The following is a 15,679-nucleotide window of genomic DNA, read 5'->3' as shown; positions in this document are numbered from 1 at the left end:
GAATGGGGAAAGGCAACCAGAGGTTGACCAGATGACCCATTCTGTGCAGTTAACCTGTTTTTTTTTTGGTCTCATTGGTGTTTGCCTTAATGGTGTCCTAAATATATTACCAATGTGCTCTTTAACTCAAAAATATCTGGCTTCATAGAATAGAAGAACAGTTCTATTCTGTTCCTGCACATCCAACCATGTACTCTTCACCACTGTGGACATCTGTATACCTTCTTTTTATAAATGAAGTCTACTCAACGCATTCTAATTTGAGTGTTCTGATTCTTGTTGGATCCTTACTGATAATGTTTCCTTCTGTGTCCTGGGGACTTTAAAAACGATACCTAATTTTAATCTTCACAACAACCCTATTATAATATGCCTTCTTGATAAACTTCTTACTATATAGCTGGCATTGGTCTTAGTGTTTCCTATGAATTGATTCGATAAGTCCACACAATAGCCTTGGAGAGGTAAAGGAACCTATCTAAGATATAGTTACCTGCATGGCTGGGATTAAAACCCAGCTCTAACCTCAAAGTTAAAGGTCATCTCCTACCATACTTTGCTGCCTTAGTAATAATTCATTTTCAGGTGTCAATTTGAGCATAAGCTGATTGAAAAATACAGATCTATGAAAATAAAACATTCATTTGAATTGTAAGATTTATTTATGGTCTTTAAAAAGGCAAATCATTTAACTGAAATCAAATAAAGATTAAGCTGCACCATAAAAGTCTAAGCATGACCCAGATTTACTGGCTAGTTTCTTTCTTCTAAATATTCAGTTTACACATAGACTTAATTCACTGAAAATTTAAGAGTTTGTTTCTATTTTTAAAATTCTTAAAGAAATATGACGTACCTAATTCAGAATCCCTGCTAACAGATTTCCAAGGAGAACAATGTCTTTGGAATCCTACTCTTCTGTACATTTGTTAGCTAATGTGAGCCCTGACAAAGGTAAAGAAGAATATACTGGTCATTTATCATGTGCAGACTGAGGAAATGCGTAAGCTGGACCAGGAAAGAGGAGCCTGAGAAGGGAAACCACATCGGCCAGTGTGTTAGTAACTTATTTTTTTGCTTTCGTGACAGTTTTTGTCCTTCACTAGTGAAGGAGGGCACCTTCAAGATGGTCATATGCTTGATAACAATTCATAGCCCCTGTCCCTAGGGACCTCCAGCTTCATCTATCCAATGCCATGGATTTGTGACTCCCTAACAGTGAGAATGATCTGCTTTTCAGATAATACGTTCCAGTCCATTTTCTGTTGCTGCTGTTGCTGCTCAGTACAGAAGCGGTAAGTCTGTTCCGAAAGCAAATTCTTGGAAATGAATTCTTTCATGGTTTCCTTATTATCTACTGGGTCTCTGTGTCTCTTTGTATCTGCTGCTGCTCTCTCCACCTGGGAACCCTTCTCCTATTTTGCCTGACCATTTGAAAGGTGTAGGCCAAATGTCAGGTGGTCTGTGATCTTTCTCCATCCCTTCTGGATAATCACTCCTTCCCTCATATGCCCACAGCTGTGTCACTTGGTTCTCTACCTGACGTTTATTTCATATCTATTACTTTTATGACTGTGTTCCACTATTTACTTTCTCTCCTTTAAAGAGACTTGTCTTAGTTACCTGAGAATCTCCCCCAAACTATTGGTGTATCTTATACTTTGGTGTCCAGTAGATGTGTAAAATATTAAACCCAAGGTACCATGTTAATTGTAACAGTTGACATTTAAGAAGAATGTCCCCATGTCATTTTATTTAGGTTTACATTTATTCATTCACATAACTTTCAAAAATACCTAGGGTCTTTTCTTTTTACAATTCTCACTTTACAGATGAGGCAGTTGAGGCTTAGAGAGGTTACACTGCCTAGCTAAGGCCACACTATGAAATGTTGGAGTTGGGACGAAACTCATGTTATTAATCAGGATACCATGTGTGTTTATAACATTAGATGCCATCAAATGAGGTAATGCATACAAGATGATAAATGTTGTGCCTGACACAGTAAGATTTTCATTATCGTGATTGTGATTTTATGTCCCTAATATGCACCAGACTCTGAACAGGTGTGTGACATGTTCTCTCAGTTTTATTTCATAAGCATTCTACATACTCTTAGCATCTTTAGCTCTCAGAGAAGGAAACTTCACTTCTGAGAACTGGCAATGTGCCTGAGAAGAGAGAGCTAAGAAACCTTCTAAATAAAAAAGCAGATGGCTAGATACCTGGATCTCTCCCCTACGGTTGTGTTAATCTAGTGGATGTATGGATACTCTTAATACCTATAGCTATTTGTAACACGGTTGCTTTTCAATGCCAGACAAGTGAGAACACAAATAAGCCTGAGCAGAGATGAAGAACTTCCAGAAAACTACACTCAGCGTCACAGATGGTGGCTCAGCGAACCGTCAAGTAAGAAGCACGTGAGTATCAGGTCCAAGGTAGTCTGCACCCAGCGATTCCTGCTTGTCACCAGGCCCAGAACCTACCATTAGCTTGGCCTATAACAAGTGCTCAATGCATAGCGAGTGGATGTTCTAGAAGCCAGCGAAAGAAAGAAAGAAAGAAAGAAAGAAAGAAAGAAAGAAAAAAGGACAGTTAAAACAGCCTACTCTGCTGTATTTAAAGATAGAACTTGAACCTGAACAGTAAAAGGGGAAAGAGAAATGTATTTTGGTTCCTGCCATTTTGAAGCAAGGAGAAAATTTCAGCTCAGTGTTGGGAGAAGAACCTAGAAAGTGAGGTGAACTCAATACAAGCTTATAGCACAGGAAAGGGGGTGGCCACTTGTCTTCTTTCACAAGAATCCTTAAAACAAAGTGAAACTACTTAGGAGTCAATCATCTCTTAAGAATTGTAACATGCCAGACCCAGTGTGATGTTGTTAAGAGAAGTTGTGATCTCAGAAATCACAAAATGATGTGAGTCGCTGGCCCCAAAGGCTGTTTTATTAGTTAGTCTTCCACCCTGATTTCTGTCTTGGCGTATACCTGGGTGGGAGACATGAAGTAGCAGGTAGATGCGCTGTATCCACACTGCTTTTTAGTACAGATTGCTAAAAAAGTAATTAACCAGAAAAAAAAAAAAAGAGTGACATTACTCCTCTGTTTACAGTCCAACAGGAGCTGTGGGCAACCTTCAAAACGCAAGCCATTGCCTCCCCTTCCACCCTCTGAGCTTGCTGAAGAGAAGATCCAGGTCAAGGCGCTGTATGATTTCCTGCCCCGAGAACCCTGTAATTTAGCACTAAAGAGAGCAGAAGAATACCTGATTTTGGAGAAGTATGATCCTCACTGGTGGAAGGCAAGAGACTGTTTAGGGTAAGGCTCATGGCTTAGTCCTTATCAAATTTCTTCTCGGTTAGCCTCTGAAAACTTTAGAACATTAAGAAGACTCTATATGGTGGCTCATTTTCTCCTTTATAACCTCCCTTTGCATGGAATAGAATTCATGCCCTACCTCCATCTGTAAGACTGAGCATTAGACCACCGTGATTTCAGGCAGGCAGGGAGGCTCAGAACCCGATACACCTGGCTTCACACCCTAATGCTGCCATTTACTGCTGTGGGTCCTTGGCAAGTTACTAGCCCACCCTGAGTTTATTTGTAAAATGGGAACAGTGATTCCTATCATACAGGTTCTTATTCTGATTTGTACTTTCTTCAGTTGGGAATTTTTCTTTTGTTCTTATTAAGCTCTAAGGTAAGAACAAAAATAGTAACTTATTCACTTTTATATTTCTATGATGACTAGAAATAGTTTTGGAGGCAAACATTCCAGTAGTTGTTGAATTAGACTGGAAAGAAAAAAGATCCTTGGATGCAAATAGATCTCATCATGTTAGATTCAATAGATTACTAATGCCTGACTATAATTTTGGGTTCAGAAGAATTCTGAGGGATTTCTGGGTTCCCTGGGAGAGAAAGCTGGCATTGATTTCTGGTATTTGACAAGATTTAGAGAGTGTAAGTACATAAGTATTATGAGCATTTCAATTACATACCTTAATTCTGAATTATATTTCCTGATGTTGACTGTCTTAGTTCTGAGTTTAAGCTCATCATGTGATGACTTTTTCAGTGGAAAAAGAGGCATTAGTAGGTTCAAAATTGTGTCATTAATCACCTCCATAAGTAGACTATCAACATGCCTCAGATTAAAAAAAAATCAAAACACTGTATTAATATTTTATTTCATAGTTAGATGAATTTAGTTTTAAAAATAATGCCGGAATTCTGTTTTGCTACATCCTCCAAACACAGTGTCTTTCCCCAAAGCAGATATCATTAACCATTTAGTGAGCAGCCTTCCAGATCAAGTTCAATGAACTTATACACATAGATTGAAATATATGGGATCGTTTGTAGGTTTAATTGACCTAAATCTTACCACACTCCATGCTTTGCCCTGAAACTTGCTTCTACTTCTCAATAACATGTCTTGAAGATCATTTTGCAATGTTAAATGCTGATGAAGGCACAGGAGAAGAACCCCCTTTCTCCAGCCCCCAGCCTTTTGGTAGATGTATAAATCGGTATATCCTATTTTTAAGGCATTTTGCTGTGTTTTCTGAAAGAAGCACATATTTAGTGACTTAGCAATTCCTTGCTTGGGGTCCAGCCTAGAGAAATATTCTTGTGCACAAGAAGGCATGTTCAAGGATTACTGGGGGAGCAGCTGAACTAGAATGTCCACACTATAGAATACGTGGCAGCAATTAAAAAGAATAAAGCCAGCATCTTTGTAATTCGTGTTTTTTTTAACTTAGTCACTATGACTTCAAATTATCATTTAAGTGCCTTTTTTTCCTTTTTGAAATTATTTTGAGGTTACAAAACCTCCTAAACTATTCATCTTATAAATTAAGATTTTTGTATTTCTTCTACAGGGATTTTTGATGAGTTGGGAATGCAAAAAATGTTTTATTCTTTTTTTTTTTGAGAATTTAATCAGTAAACACATTTGATTTTCTCTTGCATCCTTGGGAGTTTAAAGAACTTTTGTCATGACAATGTCACAAGAGTGCTTAACATTTTGATTTTTGCTGCGTCTTTTTGTTGCAGGAACGAGGGCTTAATCCCAAGCAACTATGTGACTGAAAACAGACTCACCAATTTGGAATTATATGAGTAAGTGTCTTCCAAAGTGTGCTGTGTGGTAAACCTATGAAAATCAGGGACATTCTGGCAGTTTCAAAGTCTAGACACTTATTTTGGTCTGTGAAAAGAAAAGAAAGTAACACATTTGACAGTTTTAGCAATAGAGAGATCATTGGTCCTTATCATGATTGATTTAGAAACTTCTTTTTCTTAAACTTCATTTTGTTTTGTTTTGTATGGCCAGGTTTCTTTTTTAACAGGGACAGAATGAGGCCATCTGGCACTTAAAAAACACACACACACACACCTATATATCCTTAGTGGAAAGTTTCCTTTAAATAACATCATTCAATTTTTCAATGAGTGGTAAATTGTATTTACTATGTAAATAATTCCTATATTTTGGCTCACATTTTGAGGTATATTAGACATTGCTGAAGATAAGAACTAGGCTAGTGCTATCGTTTGGGAGAAACTTAGGCATGTTCAAAAAGGTTCTGCTCAAAAGATATTTTTAATACAATTATAGATTTGAAACAAGGAGATCTTCACAACCACTTTTTATAGAGCCTCATTTTTCAAGTGAGAAAATAAGGCTGACAGATTAATTTACAGGTAGAAAGTGGCAGAGCTGGGACTAGCCCTGTTTTTTAAAATAAATTTAGATTTTCAGTTTGAGCATTCGCTTCCTCCTTCCTCAGGCACTTATTTTGCAATTAGCAAATGTTTCCAGAAGGTGGCAGTAGATGAGAGGAGTTGCCACACTAAGGGGCTTTTTGAGAACCACACATCAAAGAAATGAAAGAAACTTGCTTGGCCTTGCTACTAATTGAAGCACTCCTGAAAGTCAGATTCAGTATTTTCTTCCCTAAAGTAAATCCAGTTCCAAAAGCTCTGGTGAATAATGTAGGTTTTATTGGAGAGTAGAAGGAGATGACCACAGGACAACTCTACCAGGCTTCTCCATTGACTGTCTCTGTTCTCTCCCACAAACCACGGTCTTCTGTCTTCTCTCTACCTTCAGCCCATCTGCCGTGTCCGCTCGTTAACTTAAGCTTTGTTAGTCCTGAGCCAAGACTCCAGTCTCCAGTAAAAACCAAGCCCTTGGTGGCAGAACTCACACCTTCCTTAGAAAACATCTTTATAACTATCTATAGTGACTCTGGCATGCCTCACACAGGTCTAACTGTCCCCTGGGTGGAGGGTGACCAACAGAAACAGAACTTTTGGAAAGCCATGTTACAGGAGATTTTGGATGAAAATCAGCTACAAAAAAATAAGAAAAATAAGATTATTTTTCACCCCAGTTTGGATTTTCTGGAAGATTAAAGGAGTCATTTGTGACAGTGACTACTTTACCCAGTATTGTTACTTTCTTTTTTCGTTGTTGTTGTTAATTAAGTTGCTCATCGCCACCACTGTTTAGAATAGGCTTGGGCTCTGGCTGCAACACTTACTTACAATGTAGATTTCACATCATTTGAATTAAACAACTCTGGGGTTACCATTGCCATTTCATTTTGGGGGGCTTAAATTTACTTTTGATTTTTGAAAAATCATCCTTATGAATCATTCTAATTCTGGGAAGACTTTTAACTTTATTGATTTAAAAAAACAAATTTGTTAAAATATAGTTATAATAGGTAACACTATTAATCACAAAGTTGATTGATCTCTTACATGTGTGCCAGGCATTTTTCTAATTATGGACAAGAATTGCTGCCCCAGGTTGAAATACTGAAATATGAGCTTAGGGATGGAGGAAACTGGCTCCAAATCCTGGCATCACCACTGGTTAGTTCTTTGATTCTAAGCAAAGTTGCCAAATGTCTCTGGCTGTTCTGAACCTCTGATGATCTCATAAGTGGGGACAATTATATCTATCTTGTATGGTATTTAGTAATTGGTCATTACATTCTAGTGATTATTATTTTTCCACAAATAGGAAAGACATTTACATTTTGGTCCACCTTGCTTAGTATTGCAAATATGCAGCCTTGCCTTTGTTATATTGGCCTCCTTTATTTGTTATTTCTTTATTTGTTAATTCTGTGTTTATTGTACATTTAAGATGGATCAGATGTGAGTGGTTCTCAGCCTTGGAGATACAACATGGAACACACAGAACCTTCCCTGCCTTCATGGAACTTACAGTTTCATGGAGACATTAAACAACACTAAATTCAAAAACAAATGTATAATTCTAAATTGTAGTGCTATGAAGGAAGAGTGTAAGACATTGTGGGAGAAAACAACAGGGAAGAGGATATATAAAGTGGTTGGGGATGTTGAGTTGGGAAGACCTTTCTAAGGAAAGGTATTTATAAATTTAAATAAATAAGAACAGTTTCCTTTATTCACCCTCCACATACTAAATGTTCTTAAACAATCAGTTCTATTTATAAGCTCAGTTAATTAAATTTCCTGAAACATGTAATTAGCATTAATAAACTGAATACATTCAATTATCTTTTTAAATACTTCACATATTTGACAGGGCAAATCACAATTGTAATGAGCCCTATGTAAGTCTTTAAATGATTCTACAAATCTAATAAATTAAACTTGTAAATATGAGAAATCAAGTTCTCCTAACTGTATGAATATCTGTTAAGTATTAATCAAATTCTCTTCAACTTCAAATAACAAGTTTTAAATTGATTATGCATTTGAAATAAGAGACAAAAAAATGAATACATTGGATTCTCTTAAAATGGTAGACAATTTAAATACCAAAACATGGATTATCCTGAACTTCTTATAAGAGTTTATCTCAATATCTCTACACTGAGTCCTTGATCTTCCCAGGGTTATAAAGCAACTCCCTAAGGGAAACTGATGTACCTTCTCAGCTCTGGTGGGATTTCCAAGTCAGAAATTCAGGAGCCCAATACTGTTACTTATTGATTAGAAATCTAAGATTGGGCATGAAACTCAAGGCCTGCATATATATACAAAAGTTTTGACTCAAATGTAGCTGGACTTGCTAATTTTTTTTAAATCAATAGATGCCCTGCCCCAACTCCTGTGTTCATATTATTTTGTACCTGTTATAAACACTGCTTTAAAAGTATAAATTATGGACTTTCCTATTTTTTAAAAAAGAATTTTCTGACTTTTAGATAAAATTTTGAAATACTATCCTCCCAACCTCCCTTAAATTACCTTCACTGAATCCTTTTACTACTTAACAGAATTGGGCTTTATTTTATAGGACCCTGAATTTGTGATATATTCCTATGTGGCTCTTGGGTAACTACTTTGAAGTCATTCTAATGATAGCCACATATGTATAAATTTTTAATTTATGTTTAAACAAAATTGGCAATTTACTTATGCTATTTATCACTGATAAATGAATACAAGTAATATAATTAACACCAACACAAAAGCAGCATGAGCTCAATGTTTTTAAAAAGCATTATTTTAAAAAAATATATAATTTATGTTAACTTTTTCCTTTTTGAATATCATCATGCAGTCACAGCTTTTCACAGATTCAATTTACTTTAGTGAATTATAATCATTATTTTCCTTTTAACATCCAAATTTCACAACCTAACCAGTGGGGGCTCCTTAAGCTAATTCCCTGTGTCTTAATTAGTTTGAAGAATTTTTTTTTCTTCCTGCAACAAGAACTCTCAGACTCATCTTGAAATTCCTCAGTTGAATATTAACATTGACTAAAAAGTTTAGAATTATGCTCACAATGTAACACTGAGTAACTTTTCTTCCAACACTAGTGGTCAGTGGTCAGATGACAGTGGTCAGAGCCATCTGTCATCTCCCATTGTCTGTGGATTATCTTCCCAAAGTTCACTTTCAGTTTGATGACATCAGTATTTTAGATAACTGACCATTCTGACTTGATGGCAGCTGTCTACTCCTGGCTGTGAAGAGAAGTCCACAAGTTGAGGTGAGGAGTTGGTTAGTCACCATCTGGCCGGCCTTTGGTGACTCAGTACAAAGTTAAATATATACCTCCTTTCTTCTACTATCCACAAAATTAGTATTTCTGGTAATATTAGGTTAAATTCCAAATTCTTTGTAAAAATGTTGTTTTTTTAACGAAGGCTTTTCAATTTTTAAAAATCTCCCTGTTCTACCACTTTTCTCTGCTTTCTGAATAACATTTGCTTACTGTCTAGGTATGGTCGTATCAAACTATATGTTTACTTTATAATATTACTTAATCATGTTTACTGTGCGTTCATATATTCTGGCCACTTAATGACATGCTTAATGCAGAGGAAACAGAACAATTGAAGGCAGAAAGGGGCTTGGTGAGTCTGGGGAGGAAAGAGCCCCAACATGACAAAGCTTTGTGAGCGAGGGCAGAGTGGGGAAGAGATGTGGCAGGAGAGGGCTCCGGGGCAGGGTCCCATGCTGGCCGTTCCATGAGCTCTGTTAACTACCCCACTCTACTCAGAGGGAATGGACTTGAGAGAATCAGATACATTAGGATGAATTTTAATTTTGGAAAGGGAAATAACACTTATGAAAGCACTCAAATAAGAAGTTCCTGAGAGTAAAGAAAGTTGCTACTTTTTAGTTTGTCTGCTAAAGCTCAGCATTTGTTGAAGATGATGACTTCTTACCCACAAGTCTTTCATGGAATTTTACAAGATCTTGAGTCCATCAAAATTACATACAGGTGCTAAGCATGTATGTCAGAAAGTTTGAATGGGCTATGCTAGAATAACTAGGCAATCAGGCCTGAAATTAGTAAAATTGTATTAAACCTGATCAGTTGTCCTCAAATATTCTATCATAATTTATCTGAATTTTAAAAAGCCAGAACATTCTAAAATTAATTCTGAACCAAGGTCTTTAAAATGAAGGAAATAGAGTCAGATTTTTTTTGGAAAAAAATTAATAAAAAATTTAAACATTATTTGTGTTGCTTTTATAGGTGGTACCATAGGAACATTACCAGAAATCAGGCAGAACGTCTATTGAAACAGGAGGTAATTATCATTGTAGTGATGAATAAATCTGAATATTTTTTAAATGTCTGAGAGAGGCATATTATGAAGACTTTAATCAACTATACAGGTGTCTTGCTTCTTGTTCTTTCTAATTATGAAGTCTTATTAAGACTTCATCCCCAATACATGTTTCTTGGTAAGTTGGTAAGTCAAATATATTTATGTCAGATCATGTTTTCCATTAACTTTCTTCATAATTTCAGAAATCTATTTCTCCTGAAATGATTTCAACTCCAATGTACTGAGACTCCTTCATTCATTCTAACATGCTTTCTGCCTGAAGAATTTGTATTTGAGTTGCTCATATAACCTCTGCTGCAAAAGCAATTAAATATACTCTCTAACCTCACAAACTTACACTCATTAAAAACACAAACAGAAAAATACATGGTGTAGTAGTTTCTTCATTCTTTGGAAACAAAGGGGAGAGTAGGATAGACAAAATACCAGATTCAGATCAGAACTACTCATTTAGGTCAAACCAAAACAAAACTGCATATAGTTAAATTTCCAACAGCCGGTAAATATTAACTGTGGGGAAACATAGAGTCAAAACTAGAAACTAGATAAGAGGTATTGTATCATTAAGCACTGCTGTTGGATGTTGAGGAAATCTCGAAATGTGACTGAGAAAGAATCAGTTCTGTAACTAAAACTCAATACCTGTAATGGTTCAGGAGCAGGATAGACTCACTTTGTTGCAGAGGGACAGACAGGATGAGGGTCAGAGACCCAGCCTCAGGCAATATTGGGGTAGAGCTTTGTTTGCTAAGAGGAAATTGAAATAAATATGGTGTTTCCCTGGCATGGTCCCATAGACAGGCTTTTGTAAAATGATGTTAGTAAATTCAAAGAGAATGTCCATTTCTGATTTTCCTAGACTGAAGTGCCCTCTGTGGGAATTGTATCAGCTTGAATACCTATCAGAAATGAAGAGTGTCTGGTTTCCCATAACCTCTCCAGCCAGTGGTTTATAGGAAACATCTGGATCTTTGCTCTTTGACACCTCATATCAGTGTGGATTTGATTTGCACTTCTCTTATTCTGGGGATTTTAAATATTATTCATATATTAAATTTTTTATGTTTGTATTCCCTCTTCTGTAAACTGTTCATATCCTTTGCATAATTTTCTGTTTTTTATCCTTTTCTAAGAATTTGCAGGACCTATGTAGCTATATTTAGGAAATTATTCTTTGTGGTGTGGCAATATTTACTCCAGTTTTTTAATTGTTCTATGGTTTTCTGGCATAAATAATATTTGAATTATGTATGTTTGAATTTGTGCGGAAAATTTTTGTAAGAATTGAGAGTTTGTGTCAGAATTTTCTTCCCTAGTCTAAGGTTACACACACACACACACACACACACAAAAAAAAAAACCCAAAACAAAAAACAAACACTTATGTTTCTTGATACTTAGTGGTTTTGTTTTGTGTATTTATACCTCCAATCCATTCCTATTTAATTTTTTTTAAAAAGAGTTTTTCTCATGTAGCTTGTACATTTATCTTTTGTGTTGCTATCATACATGAATATATCTTGCTTTTATTTATGAAAGATTTTGAGTTCTGTGAATTAATTTTGTACCCAATAATGCTGGGGAGTTTTCATAATTTTGGTAGTTTTTCACTGGATTGTCTTAGGTTTCAGATACATGATCTTACCAGCAACAAATAGTGATGATTTCAATTACTCTTTTATAATATTAATACAGTACTTCTAATTTTTGCTCCTCATTCAATTTCATTGCCTAGTGTTACCAGAATAGTATAAATACTAGTGTTGTTAGTGGGCATGATTTTTTTTTCTCCTGACATTATTTGGAATAATATCCATATAAAGCATAATAAAGGACTTGAGACTAGGGTAAAGAAAGGTATTGTGTAAGGAAGTACAAATATCTTCCTGTTGTACTGAGAATTTTTAAAAGTTGTACTAGAAGTTGGAGTTTGTCAAATGCCTTTTCAACATGTCTGGAGATGTCTATGATTTTTTTTTCCTCCCTCAGATCTGTTAATATGACAAATTATATTAATGAGATTTCCAACACTGAATTTCTCTGACATTCCTGTAGGCAAACCCTCTTGGTCATGGTGTATTATTCTTTTGTGCTACTGGATTTTATTTGTTAACATTTTATTTTGTGTTAAGTGATGTAAGTTGACATAAGCTGGTCAGTACTTTTGTTTGTGCACAGTTGGGTTGTTGGTATTGATATTAAGCTCAACCTGTACATAAATTTAGAAGTTTTTGTTCTTTTCATATGTTCAGGATTAGTTTAATCTCTGTACTTTTTTTTAAAGGTTTAATACATCAAAATGTGTAACTGTGGTGCTTTTAAATTTAGCTCTTTAAAAACATCCACTTTTTATTCATAGTTTCATTAAAACTTTCAGTTCTTCTGGACTAAATTTTAAGACAAGTTATGTTTTGTTAATTAATTATCCATTTCATTCAATTTTTCAATTTTATTGTATAGAGTCGAGTAAATTTTTATTTTTTTTCTGGATTTTTGCATATTTGTACCTATGACTTTTTGGGGGACGGAGTCCCTTTGATTGAACTCGGAACACTTGACCACTGAGCCACATCCCCAGCTCTATTTCGTATTTTATTTAGAGACAAGGTCTCACTGAGTTGCTTAGTGCCTTGCTTTTGGTGAGGCTGTTTGAACTCGCGATTACCCTCCTGAGCCACTGGGATTACAGGTGTGTGCCACCGTACCTGGTTTATGACTTATTTTTTATAAACTTTTGCCATTAGTTATTGATTAGGTGAATTAGCTGTTTATTTATTGTTTTCCCTGAGCAACCAGACTTTGAACTTAATTCCTAGTTGTACTTTTAAAAAATAATTTATTATCTATCATAATTATAATTTATATTTTATCTACTTTTTAAAAATAATTTATTATCTTTGATCTTTTTAACTTATTTCTTCTATTGTACTTGGATTTTATAACTAACTTATTTTTACTTCTTTTACTTATTGGTATAAATAATAACACTGAATTTATTTCTGAGTACTGTTAGAGCTGCATAGCAAAAGATGATGTTTCCTTATTATCTTCTGGATATTTTCATTTTTGATTTAATTTCCTTGAGTTATATAAAAGAGAATTAAAGAGGGCTGGGGATATAGCTCAGTTGGTAGAGTGCTTGCCTTACATGCACAAGGCCCTGGGTTCAATCCCCAGCACCAGAGAGAGAGAGAGAGAGAGAGAGAGAGAGAATATTAAAAATCTATAGGAGGTAGGAGCATTTTATTTGGGGTTTTGTTGGGAATTTCTAGTGTTCATGCTTTGTGATCAGGAAATACTGTTTGTGTTCTTTCAACTTTGATTCATTGTAAGAGGAGACCACTACATGTGCAACTTTATTACCTGCATATTACATATACTGACATGTATATATATTATTGTATATGCAATCTAAACTGTACACGCACCTTTGCTTTTTATATCTTTGTCTTTTATGTCTTTACCCTTTGATATGTAACACAATCCTTGAACATTATAGGAATTCAATGAAAGATAGATTTTGTAATTTCAAATGACTATAAGAGATTCTTTTATTTAAAACACTTGACCAGGGAATGAGGCTTATGCCTGGTAGGAGGAAGAAAAGATTCTGGCGATGGATTATAGGCACCTGGAGGGGACCCTGCTCTTTGGGTCACACAGTTTGCAAGCACAGGTGAAGGGGCATAGCACTTCCCAAGGGTAAACTGCCATGGGTTTGACATGATTCCAAAAGTTTTCCCACTTGAAAACAAACATATCCAGGGAGACTGAACTTTTCATAATAGGAAACAAACAAATCAAAAGAATCTAACATTCAAAATTATTTTAAAGCAATTTTCAGCCTTATCAGAGTCTCTGGAAGAATGTCCACAGGAATTTTTTTTTTTTTTTTGGTAGTGCTAGGGATTAAACCCAGGGCCTTGTGCATGCAAGGCAATCACTCTACCAACTAAGATATATTCCCCAGCCCCAAGGGACCTGCTTTTTAACTTAGTATCACCCTTGTTAAAATGTTCTCCTGCCATTTCTCTTTTCATTTCTTCCCACCCCTACAGCAACTTCTTTCTCCCTTCAGACTCTCCCAAATCCATTCTTTCTCATGAACTCTGATCTCTCCATCCATTCTCTGTCTTTCCAAAAATATTTTTACCTGCTTCCTTCATCCTATCCACTACCTTATTTCTCTTCTTCCAAAGTACAGGCCTGTCAGTCTCAGACGTTCATCTTATCAATCAGCTATTTTTATCTGTTGTCTCAATTAATACAACAAAAACAACTAATAAGTGGGGTAAAAGACTCTTAGATACAGAACTTTCTTTTTATAAAAACCAGAAGGTTTTTAAATACTCTTGCATTATAAATTCATGTCCAAATTACACTACTTTTAGAAATGTGACTTCTAAACCTATAGGGGATATAAAACATTGGGTGTACTTCCAGTCTCATTCTTTATAGTAAGAATATAGTAAGTGACTTATAGTAAGTTGGTATAGCTTTGGTTTTCATCACCAAGATATAATGTTGTCTTTCTGAGCAAGAATAGACTTATATAATGAGTAAATTGTTTTTCAGGCTAAAGAAGGTGCATTTATTGTCAGAGATTCAAGACATTTGGGGTCTTACACCATTTCTGTGTTTATAAGAGCTAGAAGGTAAGCAGCTGTGACTTTGGTTAATATATAAGCCCTAGGACAATCTGTTTTTATGATGATACCATCATGTACAGAATCGAGGTGAGAGCTTAGTTTAGGGAAAGGATTTCTGGCTTGGAAGTCAGGACTAGCCAGACCACATTGTATCCCTAACACGCTACGTGTGATATTACATTAGCTCCGTGACCTCTTTTGTCTTCCTTTTCTCAACCATCAAATAAAGGGGTTAGATAAGGTTAGGTGTAGAAGATACTATTGCTGCATTCCTCCTGTCCCTTGGTCTACTCTGGGATTGACCTGCAGGGAGGTTTTTTTCTCTTAGAAAGCTTCCCATGTCTTCCTGCCTAAGAATGTTCTCTGGTTGTGGAAGAAAATAGGACCCATTGATTAGGCTGGAAATACCTGCAGTCACATCAGGAGCAGCGGTCCATCAATGAGAAATGGGAGCTGGTGGATAAACACCTGTTTTGTTTTGTTTTTTTTTGTGCTTCTGTGGGGCAGTTCTGAGGTATGTTCTCCAGTCTGTCATAGATTCCTAGAAGGATTGAAGTTGCTCAAAATATTCTGTGTTCCATGATGAGCTCCACTTTTTTGGACATTGAATTTTTCGTTTTTTTTTCTTTTTTATTATTTTTTTAATTTTTTTATTGTTGGTTGTTCAAAACATTACATAGGTCTTGATATATCATCTTTCACACTTTGATTCAAGTGGGTTATGAACTCCCATTTTTACCCCGTATACAAATTGCAGAATCACATCAGTTACACATCCATTGATTTACATATTGCCATACTAGTGTCTGTTGTATTCTGCTGCCTTTCCTATCCTCTACTATCCCCCCTCCCCTCCCCTCCCCTCCCCTCTTCTCTCTCTACCCCCTCTACTGTCATTCATTTCTCCCCCTTGTATTATTTT

At 35.7% G+C, this 15,679-nt stretch overlaps 1 protein-coding gene across 1 annotated transcript in view; it reads left to right on the top strand.

Annotated features, from left to right (window-relative positions):
- The first annotated feature begins 856 nt into the window (after positions 1 to 856).
- Txk (TXK tyrosine kinase) overlaps positions 857 to 15,679 on the top strand; it is a 40,700-nt gene continuing 25,877 nt past the window's right edge. The window contains exons 1-7 of the mRNA XM_015481759.2: positions 857 to 1,295; positions 2,321 to 2,423; positions 3,115 to 3,320; positions 5,064 to 5,129; positions 10,012 to 10,066; positions 14,684 to 14,763; positions 15,265 to 15,271. Coding sequence (XP_015337245.1) covers positions 1,192 to 1,295; positions 2,321 to 2,423; positions 3,115 to 3,320; positions 5,064 to 5,129; positions 10,012 to 10,066; positions 14,684 to 14,763; positions 15,265 to 15,271 — 621 coding nt within the window. The 5' untranslated portion in view covers positions 857 to 1,191. The remainder of the gene's footprint in view (positions 1,296 to 2,320; positions 2,424 to 3,114; positions 3,321 to 5,063; positions 5,130 to 10,011; positions 10,067 to 14,683; positions 14,764 to 15,264; positions 15,272 to 15,679) is intronic.

The sequence above is a fragment of the Marmota marmota genome, unplaced genomic scaffold (assembly GCF_001458135.2).
Source record: "Marmota marmota marmota unplaced genomic scaffold, marMar, whole genome shotgun sequence".
Classification (NCBI taxonomy): Eukaryota; Metazoa; Chordata; class Mammalia; order Rodentia; family Sciuridae; genus Marmota; species Marmota marmota.
Note: the sequence above shows the minus strand (reverse complement) of the source record. Positions and strands in the feature narration are given on the sequence as shown.